At 39.4% G+C, this 15,790-nt stretch overlaps 1 protein-coding gene across 3 annotated transcripts in view; it reads left to right on the top strand.

The window, feature by feature from the left end:
* ccdc93 (coiled-coil domain containing 93) overlaps window positions 1-15,790 on the top strand; it is a 45,665-nt gene that overhangs the window by 12,674 nt on the left and 17,201 nt on the right. For all 3 annotated transcript variants that reach the window (XR_007450800.1, XM_049594838.1, XM_049594839.1), the window contains 6 exons: window positions 345-401; window positions 763-863; window positions 5,289-5,325; window positions 6,956-7,054; window positions 13,597-13,647; window positions 14,007-14,093. Coding sequence is in view for 2 of the 3 variants with exons in the window: in XM_049594838.1 (XP_049450795.1) it covers window positions 345-401; window positions 763-863; window positions 5,289-5,325; window positions 6,956-7,054; window positions 13,597-13,647; window positions 14,007-14,093 (432 nt within the window). In the remaining variant the exon portion in view is untranslated. The remainder of the gene's footprint in view (window positions 1-344; window positions 402-762; window positions 864-5,288; window positions 5,326-6,955; window positions 7,055-13,596; window positions 13,648-14,006; window positions 14,094-15,790) is intronic.

The following is a 15,790-nucleotide window of genomic DNA, read 5'->3' as shown; positions in this document are numbered from 1 at the left end:
TATTTTTCATCATTCATTGTCTATAGAGCAGCTCCAGAATTTATACTTTAGTACTCTCGTTTTTGGCTTTAGGAGAGAGTTATTCATATTGACTTATATTTTTGGACTGTCTAAGACCATAGGAATAACATGAATTTTGAAAATGTGTGTAGTTCCCCTTTAAGTCAAAATTATGAGATACAAAGATAATAAAAGTCAAAATTATTTTGTATTATTTATGTGGTAGTAATTTCCCACATTGGTTGGCGGTTTACCATGAAAACCAAAAAGTTGTTAGGCTGTATGACATAAATTGTTCTCTAAGTAGAGCTGGTGTTGACATATGCTGAAACCCTGTGGTCCAGGATGAAGAGTTCCTCCAGAGGAAAGACAAGGCTGTGAGAGCAGTTCTGGATGTATTGGTGAGTTGCTACACCATCAGGCATCATATACATTGAATTAATAATGTAACTACTTAATTATGTAACTGAAGCAAATTAGTTGGCGATTAATTTAAAAGTTGAAAATTAATCCATTAATCTTCAACTTTTAAATTAATCGCCAACTAATTTGCTAAATGGATGAATTGAATTTTAGTAATTTTCAAAAAAAAAAATTACAAAGTAAAAGCATATTTGAATTACTAGGATGACTATTTATACTGCATGTTTAAAAGCAATGAGTACAAGCAGTTTCTGAGAAGTTTTCCAGCTCATCCGTTACTTTATTTCTACACTGTATAAAAATTCCTATGACCTGAATGAGCAATGTGGTGTATTACAGGAAGTGTACAAACCCCAGAGGAAGTACAGGAGGCAGAAGGATGCAGGGGAGCTGCTGGATGAGGAGTCCAGGGTTCACTCCACTCTGCTGGAATATGGCAGGTAAGATTTCACATCAGGGACCTGTACTAAGAAGCAACTTCAACATACCCAGGAGATCTTTTCGTTTTCCCAATCTAGCCATGAGTGCATGTATCATGACCAGTCACAAACATCAACAAGTCCATTGGCAGCAGAGCGGCATGTTTTATGTTGGAAGAGCAAACTATAATATCATAGAAATATGAACAGATTACACATAATCAGTCTGAAAGCAACACATTTGCAGCTGCTAAAGGCAGGGTGGACAGCTGGCGAAAACAATGCTGACTATGTGAATATGTAAGTTCATAGGCTTGTAATATCCATGTCCTATCATTAGGGTCAGAGTAGATCTGACTTTGATTACATTGGTGCATTTCATTCAATTAATGAGTTGTTTAATTCAGTTCACTTGCATTCAATGCTATTTCTAAAGCCCAATATCACAAATCACAATTTGCCTCAGAGGGCCTTACAGCCTATGACATCTCTCTGTCCTTGGACCCTCACAGCATATAAGGGAAAACTCCCCCCAAAAAAACCTCTTAATGAAGCAAAAAATGGGAGAAACCCCAGGAAGAGCAACTGAGGAGGGATCCCTCTTCCAGGACAGGCCAATGTGCAATAGATGTTGTGTACAGAACAGATCAACATCATAACAATGACAAAATGATTTGTAGAGAGAGGGAGAGACAGACAGACAGATGCAGAGCAACAACAGTAATGACAGTAACAACAATAACAATAATTATAGAAATATGAATAATATCAATAGTAGTTCATGATAGCATATACGTTAAAGTATATATTGCTGTATGATAGTATAAATATGTGACAATACCAATCATGTTTATAATAGAAGTATGACTAATAGTAACAGCTGTACTAGTAGGCATCAGGCAGGACCACAGCAGCAGCACAACCACTACCCATGACACAGGCATAGCCACGATTCGAGGGAACCTGTAAGACAAGTAGTAGTGGTGGGGGAAAAATTGATACAGCATAGTATCACAATATTTTCTATTTTATTTTATGTAAATTATTAATATCATGAACAGACTGAAAACTTTATCTAATTAGATAAAACAGATGTTGACAAAGTTTTCTTTAGGGACATAATTAACAGTTGAAAAAAGTTGATAAATCGCAATATATTGCAATATATTGTATCACAATACTCAGCATATGGCAACATATTTAAAATCGCAATCAGTGTTGGGCACGCTACTTGGAGAATGTAGTGAGTTAAGCTACCAATCACTCTACATCAAAATGAAGTTTCACTATATTGAAGCTATCCCCAGAGAAATGTAGCAAGCTAAGCTACGAGAAAATGGGAAGAGTAGCTTGCCACTTGCACAGCTACTTTTATCTTTTTTATTTTATGTCAAATCAGCATTAACTCAGTGATGAGAAAAAATATCAGCCAAACAAATAGGCAGGCAAAAGAATGTTCAGTTTAACTGTTTAGTATAAGGGACAAGGCATGTGAGAAACGCATCAAGAAGTGCAATGTAGCCAATCAGAGGCGGATTAGGGCAGGTTTTGCCAAGAAAAGCCAATAGCAAAAGCAGCAAGCAGAATAAACTGAAGGATTAGTATGTGATGTCATGTGGAAGTCCTTCCCTCGTCTACTTGCCACCTTCAGTGTGTAAAAATAGTGGCCCCACGCCCAGGGGACAGAAATCAAACAAAAATGAATGTAAAGGAGAAAAAAGTCAGTTATAGTTATGTTGTATCACTTATATTAAGGATGAAAATAATAAACAATTTGGTAAATTCGGAAGAAGCAGACAGCAGAGGCTTTATGTAGAAATCCAGAAGTTAAACCTTTTAAGAACTTTTTCAAGAAACTTTTCATAGCCTACATTTTGAGACCTCATCACCACTTCGAGTTCTAACTGGTTACATCAGTGACACAATTTAACTTACATTTACCACTGCTAACTATACACTGACAGTAGTTCAGGAACAGTGGTTCCTGATAACTCCTTGGACCACTGTGTTCATGCAACATAATTCAGATAGACGGAGTGGGAATAATGGGATAATGGGGACATGAACTACACAGTGACAGATATAGAGTTGGGCCTTGTTTGTAGGTGTGCTGAAATTAGCAATTATGTTATTATTTTGCAGTCTACACAGTGTTGTCTAAATATTACTTGTAGGTGCATTCATAAACTTAATTAGGCTTAGCCTAATTAATTATTTGGCCTATGCCTGATCATTCTTTTAATTGGCTTACATTTGAGCCATTTTTTCCATGTTCATAATCTTTGATTTTATCTTTCTTGTCCTTCCGACAAGAAGGTATATCTTTCATATAAACTGTGGTTGGGGGGGGGGGGGCGGTCAAGGGGCTTTGCTGGTCTCTGGACTCTCCCTCCTGCCCTCTCAGGATCTGCTCTGAGCTCCATGGGATCTCCTACAAATGGTGATGCCATTTTCCAAGAGAATTTATTGGTCAGTAGGTGGGGTAGGTGGGGCCATAATACCTGTTGAACATACCCTGCTGCGGAGCAGGTTAGGTTTTCAGATAAGAAGTGAGCCATCGTTGTAACACTGGAAACCCAGAGTTAACCTGAAGTAAGTTTGTCAACTCCAAATCCTGCTTCATAGTAGAGCCCTCAGGTGTGTGTGTGTGTGTGTGTGTGTGTGTGTGTGTGTGTGTGTGTGTACGTGTACGTGTACGCGTGCGTGCGTGCGTGCGTGCGTGCATGCATGTGGTGTTGCCCGGAATTTACAACCACAATGCCATATACATTAGCTTCAATTAAGCCATACACAACAAAAAAAATACAAGCGAGCAAGCAGTTTGTGGCCTGCCGTGCCAATATAATAGCCAAGTCAACACGGGGGTCTACAACACAAGCAGCAACAAACAGCACTATTTTTGAAAAAAGGCTAGAGACTCAGAATCTCTGAGAAGAATAATGAATATGAAACTACTTACCCATAATGCTTTCATTGAGCAGCTGTCATTTTAAATCAAATCCAGCAAAAATTGCATGCTATCCATTGCAGCCTACATGAAATGTGTAAAATTACTAATATCCAAAAACTCCAATGTGTTTGAACATGCCGAATTAAAACGCATTCCTGAACTGCACAGTAATATTACCTGATCTTTTAACACCATAGTAGCACCTCCTCTCCTTCTCTCTTCTCCATGGCCATCTCCATCGCAGTTCTCTATTTCAGCCATCAGACAGAATAAGGCTAGCTAGTTCACCAGAGGCACTGGGCTCATGACAGAAATGGCGGGGGCAAAAAGATTGTGTGTGTGTGTGTGTGTGTGTGTGTGTGTGTGTGTGTGTGCGCGCACGTGCGTGTGCTCTTGTCAGTTTCTCTGCAGTTCATCTTTTGTCCAAGTTCCTTAAAGGCACTGTCATTTATTTGTATCTCCATGTACATATATCATGAATGTCAACACAGTCAACACTGTAAGCAGCGTTTGACCGCACACTATAATGTATGTGTCAACCAGATAAGCATCCAGTGTTTCATCACGATATAAGAATTTGGTCTCAGCATGCTGCCAACCAGAAGAGCTGCACTAGAGAGCAAACCCCACCATTTCTGCCATGCTGCTTTTGTCTGTCTAACGTGATAGTAAATCGGATATCTCTGGAATTTGGACTCTTGCTCAGGAAAAAAAAAGCTTTGGCTCCATCAAATTCTACTGGGAATATTCACGAATTAATAATTATATAATTAATAATGAAAAAAAACTAAGTTGCACATCCAGACCCTCCTCTGTCCAGTTTCTATCAATTAGTCTGTGTTTAATACAGGAACAGAAATCTATAAAATACATATTGAGCATTAAGAGCAAGCTTTTGCTCAAAGCTGAATTCTTGTGAAAACCACAGCTTTACAACATAGAACATATTCCCTTTTTTTCTTAGACATATACATTCTCTTGGTCCCTGCCTCGCTGACCTGAACCCTGGTCATGTACTGTTGTAGTCATTAATCCTCGCACAGTTTCCTATCTTTCTGACATGTTTTTTTTTTTTTTTTTATCCATTCATCCATCTTTCCCCACCTTTGTACTAGAATGTCACATTTCCTCCTGTAAGTATTGTGTGAACATGTGAAGCTTTATTTTTTTCTGCAAGGTTCTTTTCACAGCACTGTGTTTTTTGGTTGAATGTGTCTGTTAGAGAATGCAAGCAGTTTTCACACACATTATTTCAGGCATGATGGATGCGAACTGTGGTGCTGTTTTGATGTCCTTTTGTATTTAGTTATGTATTTAATCAGAGGGCTGTTTCTCATCATGCTGGATTACTGCCATTTGATGTGTTAATGATGTAATGTGGCATGGTGTATTTGAAAACTCCTTTTTGGGGGGCAGAGGAAATGCTTTTTTTACCTTATTTATGTGACAGAGTTTTCTCTCTCTCACTCTCTCTCCCTCCCTCTCTCTCCATCTAGACGATATGGATTCAGCAAACAGTCCAAACAAGACAAGGTAGGTGCTTAAATGATTTGTGAAAGGAACACTTAGTTAGGAACAGTTTAGCCTGAGTGTCAGACTGAAGCTCCCAGAACCTTCAGTCTGACATGGCTTCCATTGAAGGCGATTTACAAGGGGGAGGGAATTTGATTTTTCCCTAACCAATCAGTAGAGATCAACGACTCACCCAGAATCTGACGTCATTAGTATCCATGCCTCGGGGGTGCCGAAAACAAGCGAGCATTGCCCGTTTAAAATGTCTCCGTCGTCGTGCACGCCCAGCTACATCGCCGTTAAATCCAGTTTAGCAGCTTCCTTAATTAATGCGAGTAGTGGCGAGATACCTTGATAGCATCGTTAATGTGGTCTGTAGGATCTGTAGCGGTTGCCATTGTTGCTATCCTCACCAGTTACCCACTGGCGTACAGCTTGACATCAGCGTGGTGCTGATTGGCTAATTGCTAGACCTGCCCCCACCCCTGACGTTCATTGGTCCGTCCATCGTTTGGACAAGATAAATCGCAAATTCATTGCAGTATGCCAGACCAGAGATGCAAGCCTGGGCGGGGTCTATGGTCTGGAACCAGGCTAGGAACAGTTAGTACTACTGCATATATAAGAAAATTGGAAGTATTTAGTGTCTCCAGAGGGAGCTGTGTGGAGTCAGATAAATGTCCAGTTATGAATGGGAGTTTGATTTGAAGACTACATGCTCGAGAAGTAAAAAGGTCAGGCGCCTCATTTAGAATACTCTGTAGAGATTCCAAACTGTCTGTTTTCATATGTACAAATGAGGAAATGCATGTAAGCCAGAAAATACTCTGATTTATAAAACCCTTTGTATGCCTGCCAGTGTGTAATTTCCTTTTATAAATTCCAACTTAACACAATTTTGCTAGCACAAGTACAAATATCACTGCTGCATTTGAGTGTTTATGAATTGGATTTACAAGAAATGTGATATGAGGTGAATTTATATGTGTGAGAGACATCATTACACCTTTAATGATTTATCTCACATGTAAAATCTGGCTTCAATTCAGTACCACACCATAAGTGTCGCCAATTTCCACGTCTCCAAAATGTGTGTACGCATGTGTCAGAGTTTCCCTAAATTTACGCACATTTCCTCATCAAGTTTTTTTGTTTTTTTTTTCCTAAATCCCAATTTATGCTTAAAAAATGTCATAGGCATATTTCAAGCCCTTTTCTGTGTGTACGCAATGGTTAGAAATGAGGCCCCTAGATGTGTGGTGTTAGAAAGAAGTGATTATACCAGTCCTCTGTGGCCCGCTTCTCATCCCTGTGCAGGCTTGAGCCTACATTAGCCACTGCTAGCATAACACACCAGAAAAGCCGGCCAAACCGTCATTGTTCAGGTTGCACTGTGGGTAATGAAGCCATCAGGTTTTAACAAGGATGAAGAATGCATGCAATAAAAAATACAACATCTCTGGTACTGCAGCATCGGTTTTGAAACAGTCCATCATGAGTTTGAGGTTATAGGAGTGCAGTGCTGATTCAGTAGAGTACTCTTGTAACAGTGAAATGACTTGAGCAGAAGTTAGATTTTGGTTCTTTTTGTCTGCACCAGCATTTACTTCTCTTCCTTTTTTAACTCCTTAGTCCTGTCTCCCTCCTCTAGGTGGATGAGAGGAAGGCTTCACTGCCTGGTGGCTCTCAGGCGGCGCCACCTGGGATGGCAGAGGTGTCAGAGGAAGACGACCTGCGGGCAGCGGAAGAGGTGAGCACTTTATACAGTGAGTGCATTATACATGGAAGGAAAAACATACCTAAATACAGTCAGGTAGCCGCAAAAAGAGCAGGGAGAGACAACAAAGACACCTACAAACAGCGGAAAAAAACCCTTTTATACATATACATATACATATACATATATACAGTGGTGGAAAAAAGTTTTCGGACATCCCATGCATTTGTGAAATATTGCATTAAGAATCACTCTTAGGTCGTCAAGTGCAATTTCTTTCAGTACAGTCACAGCCAAAATACTAAATAAATCCTAAAAAAGCCATTAAAAACTTAAAATTGATTGGTTCCATAAAAATACATAAGAGTATTGGGTCATTTTGGTACCAGTGATGAAGGTCGTTCTTTTTATTAAAAGACACAATTTTTGTTGCCAAGCTTCGTGTCTACATAAAGCCAGCACATTTGAAAGTTCTTCAGACACAAAAATGGCTAAAACAAGGAACCTAACGCAGGAAACACGCCTGACAATAAAGATTCTCAGCCAGGAAGGGTATAGCTGCCGCCAGATAGCCAGGAAGTGCAGATGCAGTCCTTCAGCAGTTGGATACACTCTGCAGAAATACAGACGAACCAACAGCTTGGAAGACAAACCAAGATCTGGGCGTCCAAGGGTTCCTTCAGCAAGAAATGACGCATCCTGATCCGCATGTGCAGGCAAAACTGCCGAATGACATCACAGGAGCTTCAGCAGCAGTGGTCAAACCAAACTGGTGTCCAGTGTTCCACCCGCACTGTACGTGGCCGACTTTTAGATCATGGCTTAAGGTCCTACAAGGCTATCAAGAAGCCCCTGATCAATAAGAGACAGAGGTTAGCCCGGCGTCATTGGGCCCAGGCACACAAGAACTGGACAGCCACGAACTGGAAGAAGATTTTGTGGTCAGATGAGTCCAGTTTCCAGCTTTATCTTCCTCCTACTAATGTGAGGGTACGCAGAGGGCCAGGCGAAGCATTATCTCCAGCATGTACACTACCTACTGTCAAGCATGGTGGAGGCAGTATCATGGTTTGGGGATGCATGAGTGCTGCTGGTGTTGGTCGTCTCACTATCTGTGATGGCACATTGAACTCTACCAAGTATTGTACCATTCTCGAAACCCACATGCTCCCTTCTGCGCGTGCACTGTTCCGTCGAGGTAAAAACTGGATGTTTCAACAAGATAATGCCCCTTGCCACACATCCAAGGCCAGTAGAACTTGGCTGCAGGAGCACAGTATCCAGGTCTTAGAGTGGCCAGCTCAATCCCTGGACATGAGCCCCATTGAAAATCTGTGGTGGATTATCAAAAGGTCTGTTTCAAAGTGTAAACCAAAGAATTTAGAAGAATTAAAAGCAGTAATTCAAGAAGAATGGGACAAGATTACCCCTCAACAGTGTGAAAGGCTCGTGGGGAACATGCCAGCCAGGATTACAGCTCTACTGCGTGCCAATGGCAGGAATACTAAATATTAATTTGATGATGTGATGGTTTATTTATTTTTTTGTTCAGTTTTGAACACATTCTCTGTTATTTGTTGACTTTGATACCGACAATGTTGAGAAACATGACATATTGAAACTGTCAAGAATTTAGTTTTGTTAGTTTTTCTTGTAAACAATAAACAAAAAAATATAATTTGTATTTGTTTGTATCTGTCTAATGCAGCCACACCTTTTGAAACACAAAAAAGATTTTTCCACAAATATTTCATGGTAATATTTGAGATTGTGTAAAATTTTAAGGGTGTCCCACTGTATATGTGTGTGTGTATATGTATGTATATATATGTATATATATATGTATATATTTACTTTCATTTTTTGTTAATAATCCTATTTATTTGAACTATATATTTGTAAATACTCTTGTTAAATTTCTTATATTTTCACTTATCTTTCCACTCTTGCAAGGAGCACCTGTAACGCAAATAATTTCCCCTCAGGGATCAATAAAGTATTTCTGATTCTGATACTTATTGCCAGGCAAAACATAAACGTGATGTACAGTCCTATTTATTTGAACTATACAGTACAGGCCAAAAGTTTGGACACACCTTCTCATTCAGTGTGTTTTCTTTATTTTCATGACTATTTACATTGTAGATTCTCACTGAAGGCATCAAAACTATGAATGAACACGTAGAGTTATGTACTTAACAAAAAAAGGTGAAATAACTGAAAACATGTTTTATATTCTAGTTTCTTCAAAATAGCCACCATTTGCTCTGATTACTGCTTTGCACACTCTTGGCATTCTCTCCATGAGCTTCAAGAGGTAGTCACCTGAAATGGTTTTCCAACAGTCTTGAAGGAGTTCCCAGAGGTGTTTAGCACTTGTTGGCCCCTTTGCCTTCACTCTGCGGTCCAGCTCACCCCAAACCATCTCGATTGGGTTCAGGTCCAGTGACTGTGGAGGCCAGGTCATCTGCCGCAGCACTCCATCACTCTCCTTCTTGGTCAAATAGCCCTTACGCAGCCTGGAGGTGTGTTTGGGGTCATTGTCCTGTTGAAAAATAAATGATCGTCCAACTAAACGCAAACCGGATGGGATGGCATGTCGCTGCAGGATGCTGTGGTAGCCATGCTGGTTCAGTGTGCCTTCAATTTTGAATAAATCCCCAACAGCGTCACCAGCAAAACACCCCCACACCATCACACCTCCTCCTCCATGCTTCACAGTGGGAACCAGGCATGTGGAATCCATCCGTTCACCTTTTCTGCGTCTCACAAAGACACGGCGGTTGGAACCAAAGATCTCAAATTTGGACTCATCAGACCAAAGCACAGATTTCCACTGGTCTAATGTCCATTCCTTGTGTTTCTTGGCCCAAACAAATCTCTTCTGCTTGTTGTCTCTCCTTAGCAGTGGTTTCCTAGCAGCTATTTGACCATGAAGGCCTGATTTGCGCAGTCTCCTCTTAACAGTTGTTCTAGAGATGGGTCTGCTGCTAGAACTCTGTGTGGCATTCATCTGGTCTCTGATCTGAGCTGCTGTTAACTTGCGATTTCTGAGGCTGGTGACTCAGATGAACTTGTCCTCAGAAGCAGAGGTGACTCTTGGTCTTCCTTTCCTGGGTCGGTCCTCATGTGTGCCAGTTTCGTTGTAGCGCTTGATGGTTTTTGCGACTCCACTTGGGGACACATTTAAAGTTTTTGCAATTTTCCGGACTGACTGACCTTCATTTCTTAAAGTAATGATGGCCACTCGTTTTTCTTTAGTTAGCTGATTGGTTCTTGCCATAATATGAATTTTAACAGTTGTCCAATAGGGCTGTCGGCTGTGTATTAACCTGACTTCTGCACAACACAACTGATGGTCCCAACCCCATTGATAAAGCAAGAAATTCCACTAATTAACCCTGATAAGGCACACCTGTGAAGTGGAAACCATTTCAGGTGACTACCTCTTGAAGCTCATGGAGAGAATGCCAAGAGTGTGCAAAGCAGTAATCAGAGCAAAGGGTGGCTATTTTGAAGAAACTAGAATATAAAACATGTTTTCAGTTATTTCACCTTTTTTTGTTAAGTACATAACTCCACATGTGTTCATTCATAGTTTTAATGCCTTCAGTGAGAATCTACAATGTAAATAGTCATGAAAATAAAGAAAACGCATTGAATGAGAAGGTGTGTCCAAACTTTTGGCCTGTACTGTATATTTGTAAATACTCTTGTTAAATTTCTTATATTTTCACTTATCTTTCCACTCTTGCAAGGAGCACCTGTAACGTAAATAATTTCCCCTCAGGGATCAATAAAGTATTTCTGATTCTGATTCTGATACTTATTGTCAGACAAAATATAAACGTGATGTACAGTGCCTTTTCAAAAATACCCACCCCCTCCCCCACAAACAGTGTGTTTTTCATATTCCGTTGCATTATAACCTTTCAATTGATTTTTTTTAATAGGCCTACACAAAATAGTCAAAATTGGTGAGGTGAAATGAAAAAAAATGAAAAAGAAAAAAAAAATAGTAAAGTACTAAAAATATAGAAGAAAAACCAATGCTTAAAGAAAGAAATAATAACATGAAAGAAGTAACAAGAAAGAAAGAAATAACATGTTTGGTGTTCTTAAAAAGGCATGTAGGAGATTCTACAAAGAAGGCACTTTGGTCATATGAGACTAAAATTTTACTTTGTGGCCACCCTTCCATATAGCCCAGCTCTGTGGAGAGTACAGTTCAAAGTGGTCCGATGGACAGATACTCAAGTCTCACCTGTGGAGCTTTCCACCTCCTTCAGAGTTATTGTTGGTCTCTTTGTTGTCTTTCTGAATAATGTCCCCCTTCCCTGGTCTGTGAGTTTTGGTAGGTGGGCCTCTCTTGGCAGGTTTGTTGTGGTGCCACATTTTCCACCTTTTGTGGTGCCACATTTTGAATGGATTTAATGGTGTTCAGTGTTAAAAGTTTCAGGTATATTTTTACCCAGCCCTGATCAGTACCTCTCCAGAACTCCAGACCCTGACCTGTTTGGAAAGCTCCTTGGTCTTCATGGTGCCACTTGCTTGGTGATAAACTTGCTTTGTGGTATTGCACACTCTGGTGCCTTTCCGAACAGGGGCCTGTATCACGAAGCAAGATCAACCTTTCCTGGGTTACCCAGACCTATCCTGGGTTGACTAACCCTAACAATGGCAATCAGGATAATCGGTATCACGACGCTGGATATCAACTTGGTAACTCAACCCAGGGTTGCTTTATCAAGAGCCATGAATGCGCATGCAGCGGACCAATCACAATCATGAGAGAAGCGCAGCGTCACTGAGCATCCTCACTGAGCGTCCCCACAGAGCGCCGTATGTGCGGAGAAAAATAGTATGTGAGTATCAGAGATTAATTCTACTAAAATATGAGGAGGAGAAAAGCAACATTACAGAAAAGGCCAAAACCGTGGCAGCTGCAGGAGGAGGAAACATGCGTGGCAACACATAACGGGATGAATAATGTTTAGTTTTAGTTTAGATTAGTTTATTTGCACATAATGTTAAAAATAAAATTTACAAGAATAAAAAAAGAAAAGTGCCGGAGAGGTTAGAAGCCACTAAAAGCTTATCAAAGAAATTCCCCTGTCAAAACATCAATGAAATCACATAATAGAGAAGAAAAAAAAAAAAACGTGTGAGGAAAGAAGAAAGAGAGGAGGAGAGAGGGAAAAATCAACAAAACAAGGTAGCAAATAAAATTCTGTTTAGGTTAAATTACTTATCACTGGTTTAAGTGGCTACAGTACCTGTACCTGTACATCTGACACTGATCACACCCTTGAATCCCATGAAATCAATGCTGCGCAGATGAATTGCGTGTATAATACAATTATCATCTAACATTGCGTCTCATAAATTGGTCTTCTTTGTCATAACGTTATGCTACAATAAATAAATAAATCATCCTGATATTGAGCTGTTTTAGAAATTAACAGCTGCACAAAAATATACCTAGTCTCACTCTTTAAAAAACAAAAAGGAAAATCCCTCAAACACCATGAAGTGTAGACATGATAGGCTACTTTCCACACTTCCAGCAGCAAAGCTGTCAGTTAGGCCCATTATCTTTAACAGGGATCATTTCCTCCAACAAAACAAAATGTTGGCACTAATATATTAAGTGTCCGCAAAGTTTCAGTTTCTTTCTTATGAAGGGGTGGGATGATATTTCGACTTCTTTCCACTCCTTTTTGAACAATCTTTTCATTGTCTGTTGTTGTTGCTTTCTTTTCTTTTTTAATGTTCAAAATACACTTTAAAATCAAAATCAATCAAATGAATTAAACTTCCCGTCATGACTGGGCTGCATTTCTGTCAGCGGAGTCATTTTTTTCCGAACAGCTGATTGGCCAGTGGGTGGTGCTTTTTATAGGATCAGATTCAACCCTGAACTTACCCTGCTCCGGAGTAGGATAGCCGTTCAGAGTAAGTTACCATGGTGATCTACCCCGATAAGAACTGAACCGGCTTCATGAGACCGAAAACCCAGGGTTAACCCTGAAGTTACCTCGCTAAGACATTAATCCTGCTTTGTGATACAGGCCCCAGGTGTATATGTATTGAGATCATATGACACTTAGATTGCACACAGGTCTACTTTATTATGTGACCACTGAAGGTAAATGGTCTTACTTCGGGGCTTCATAGGAACGGGGGTGAATACATATGCACTTACAACTTTTAAGTTTTTTTTTCCCCCAGAATGTTTTCAAACACGTTTGTTTTGTTTTTTGTTTTTACTTTTCCGTGTAGGTCCATTACAAAAAAATCGAAATTCAAATCAGTTTAAATAACACGCAACAAAACAGATAAAAAGCTAAGGAGGGGGTGAAGGCACTGTACACTAATGAAACAAGACAAGAAAATATCTGGTCTGTGTGTGTGTGTGTGTGTGTGTGTGTGTTGTAACTTATTTTCTACTCTTTCTTTCCTCTGTAAAGCACATTGAAAAGCTGTGACATTATGCTCTAAATATAAAAACTTGACCTTGAACTCCCTATTCGGCCTCAAAATGGGATGAAACCTGTGGTTATTTTTTCTCTCAGATGCGAATCAAAACCCTCATGACCAGCATGGCTGCCATGGCAAGTGAAGAGGTAGACAACACCTGTTAACTGTATTGTTCTCTCTCTTTTCATCCATGAACTGTTTAGAATTGAATCACCACATCAGCCCCCTGATAATCTGGGGTCATACCTCACAAACTTACCTACAATGATATTAATAACACTTAGCTCTACGTTTTCATGTCTTTTTCTATTTTAAGCATTACTTTGTCATGTACAGTATTATTGTTTTGTTCAGTTATCAAGGCTCTGTTCATTTTTAGTGATCTGGTGATTGAATCTTTTTGTACCACTGCATTAGCTGTAAACTTAACAGCTAATTGGCTAAAACATTTATGTGAATTGTACATTAGTCAGTGGTTTTCAGTCAGATTTTTTTCCTTGTGTAGGGAAAGCTGACAGCGAGTGCAGTGGGTCAGATAGTGGGACAGCAGTCTGAAGAGATCAAGCAGATTGCTTCTGAGTACGCTGAGAAGGTGAGCAACAGTCAGTGGTAATAATGATGTCATGTATTGGCTTGAATATTTGATTTCCTTTATCATGAGCTAATTCCTCCCTCCTTTTCCGACACCTGTACAGATACTTTTTTAAGCTTTCTCACTGGTCCTGCTGTTTGTAGATATTTTATCCCAACTGGTATGATATAATTTAGGAATTTTTTGCAGTGGAAACAGTTACCTTTTCAATGGGGCTTATTAAATTTGGAAGCAGTGGAAAAAATAGATTCCCTTGAAATACCCATCTTTTGTTTAAATTTGTTTAAGTTTTTATTATCATTATTATTATTATTATTATTATTATTATTTGTATTTATATTTCTCAAATGAAAACTAAACCATGTTACATGTTTGTTCTAAAATGACATTGTAAAAAGCTAAAAAGATGTTCACTCTGTAAAAGTCCCTAACTAAAGAAGACTTTGAAATGATGCTTATTGGGTGATTAAAAAAAAATAGGGAAAATGTCCAAAAACAGAAAATCATAGAATGATCCCATAAAGTACAATCGTTGTCGCTTTTCTATCAGTCACATACTCTCTCACTCACTCTGTCTTATTGAGCTCCTCATCTGTGTCTGCAGTAATTCTTGGCTGCTTGACAGATGATTCAGTCTACTGTATGATTCTTCAAGTTCCAAACCCCATGATAATAACTTTGGCACCTAAAAACAGTTTTATCATGATCCTAGTTGAAGGAAGAATTGCGACATCCTGACCTCAACTGAACCAGGGTTTCCCTCGCATTCATTTATTTGTGGGGTTCTGCCATGATGAAAACATCTTCCACCACATATAGATTTTCTGTTTTTTGAAGCTAGACTGTTCATTAGGAGCGCTGCTAAAATATATGTACCTTTCGGTTATTTATAGCACCACACTGTATGAGTGTAGAGCCCACTTTTGGTAAGACGTGTTGGTCAGAGCAGCAGAACATCAGGCGCATTGAAAGTGATGCTTAATCATTTATTCTAGTGGGTCTAAACTGGGTCTAACTTGCCTCTGCAGTAGCTTCTCCTCTCTGTCGATCTGATCTGATCAGCTCTAAATGGATTAACAGATCAGTTATCCACCATGTAACTCACAAAATACTGCTGAGGAAAGAAACAAATTAATGGAGAGCTCTGCCCAGTTGCGTTCATGGACCTGCAAAAACTTCTGAATTTAGAGAGGACACACACACACATTTAAATGAAAAAAAAAGAAAAGGAAAAAAAAAGGTTTTTAGTATTGTATGTAATAATACCATGGTACTACAGCCCCCTAATTCCCGCCAATATGCTTAAATGCCCCTCCAAATGTATAGATAAAAGGCAATTTCTCTGTTGACTGTGATAATTTTTTTTAAGTGTGGAAATAATAGTTTTTTTTGAATGGTTATCTCCTTGCAATGTTATGCTAGATTTCTGTCACAGCTAGCTAGCAAGCATACATTCCATGCATTAGCTAGCAAACAGCCCATATATTCTGACCATGTCACACTTGCTAGCTTTGCGTAAAGTTAAGATACGTTAACTTCCCTCTTACTTGTTGATGGGAAACTTATTTTTGTAACACCATACCAATTATTTGTACCAGAACTGCCACGTTAATTTTGTAAATCAGTTATATTTTTCTAAAGGTGGTCAGTAATTGCATGGATTTTTGGAGAAAACAGGGCGATTTGAGATTGCTGAT

Source organism: Epinephelus fuscoguttatus, linkage group LG13, assembly GCF_011397635.1.
Source record: "Epinephelus fuscoguttatus linkage group LG13, E.fuscoguttatus.final_Chr_v1".
In the NCBI taxonomy this organism is placed as follows: Eukaryota; Metazoa; Chordata; class Actinopteri; order Perciformes; family Serranidae; genus Epinephelus; species Epinephelus fuscoguttatus.
This window is presented reverse-complemented; position numbering and strand designations above follow the sequence as displayed.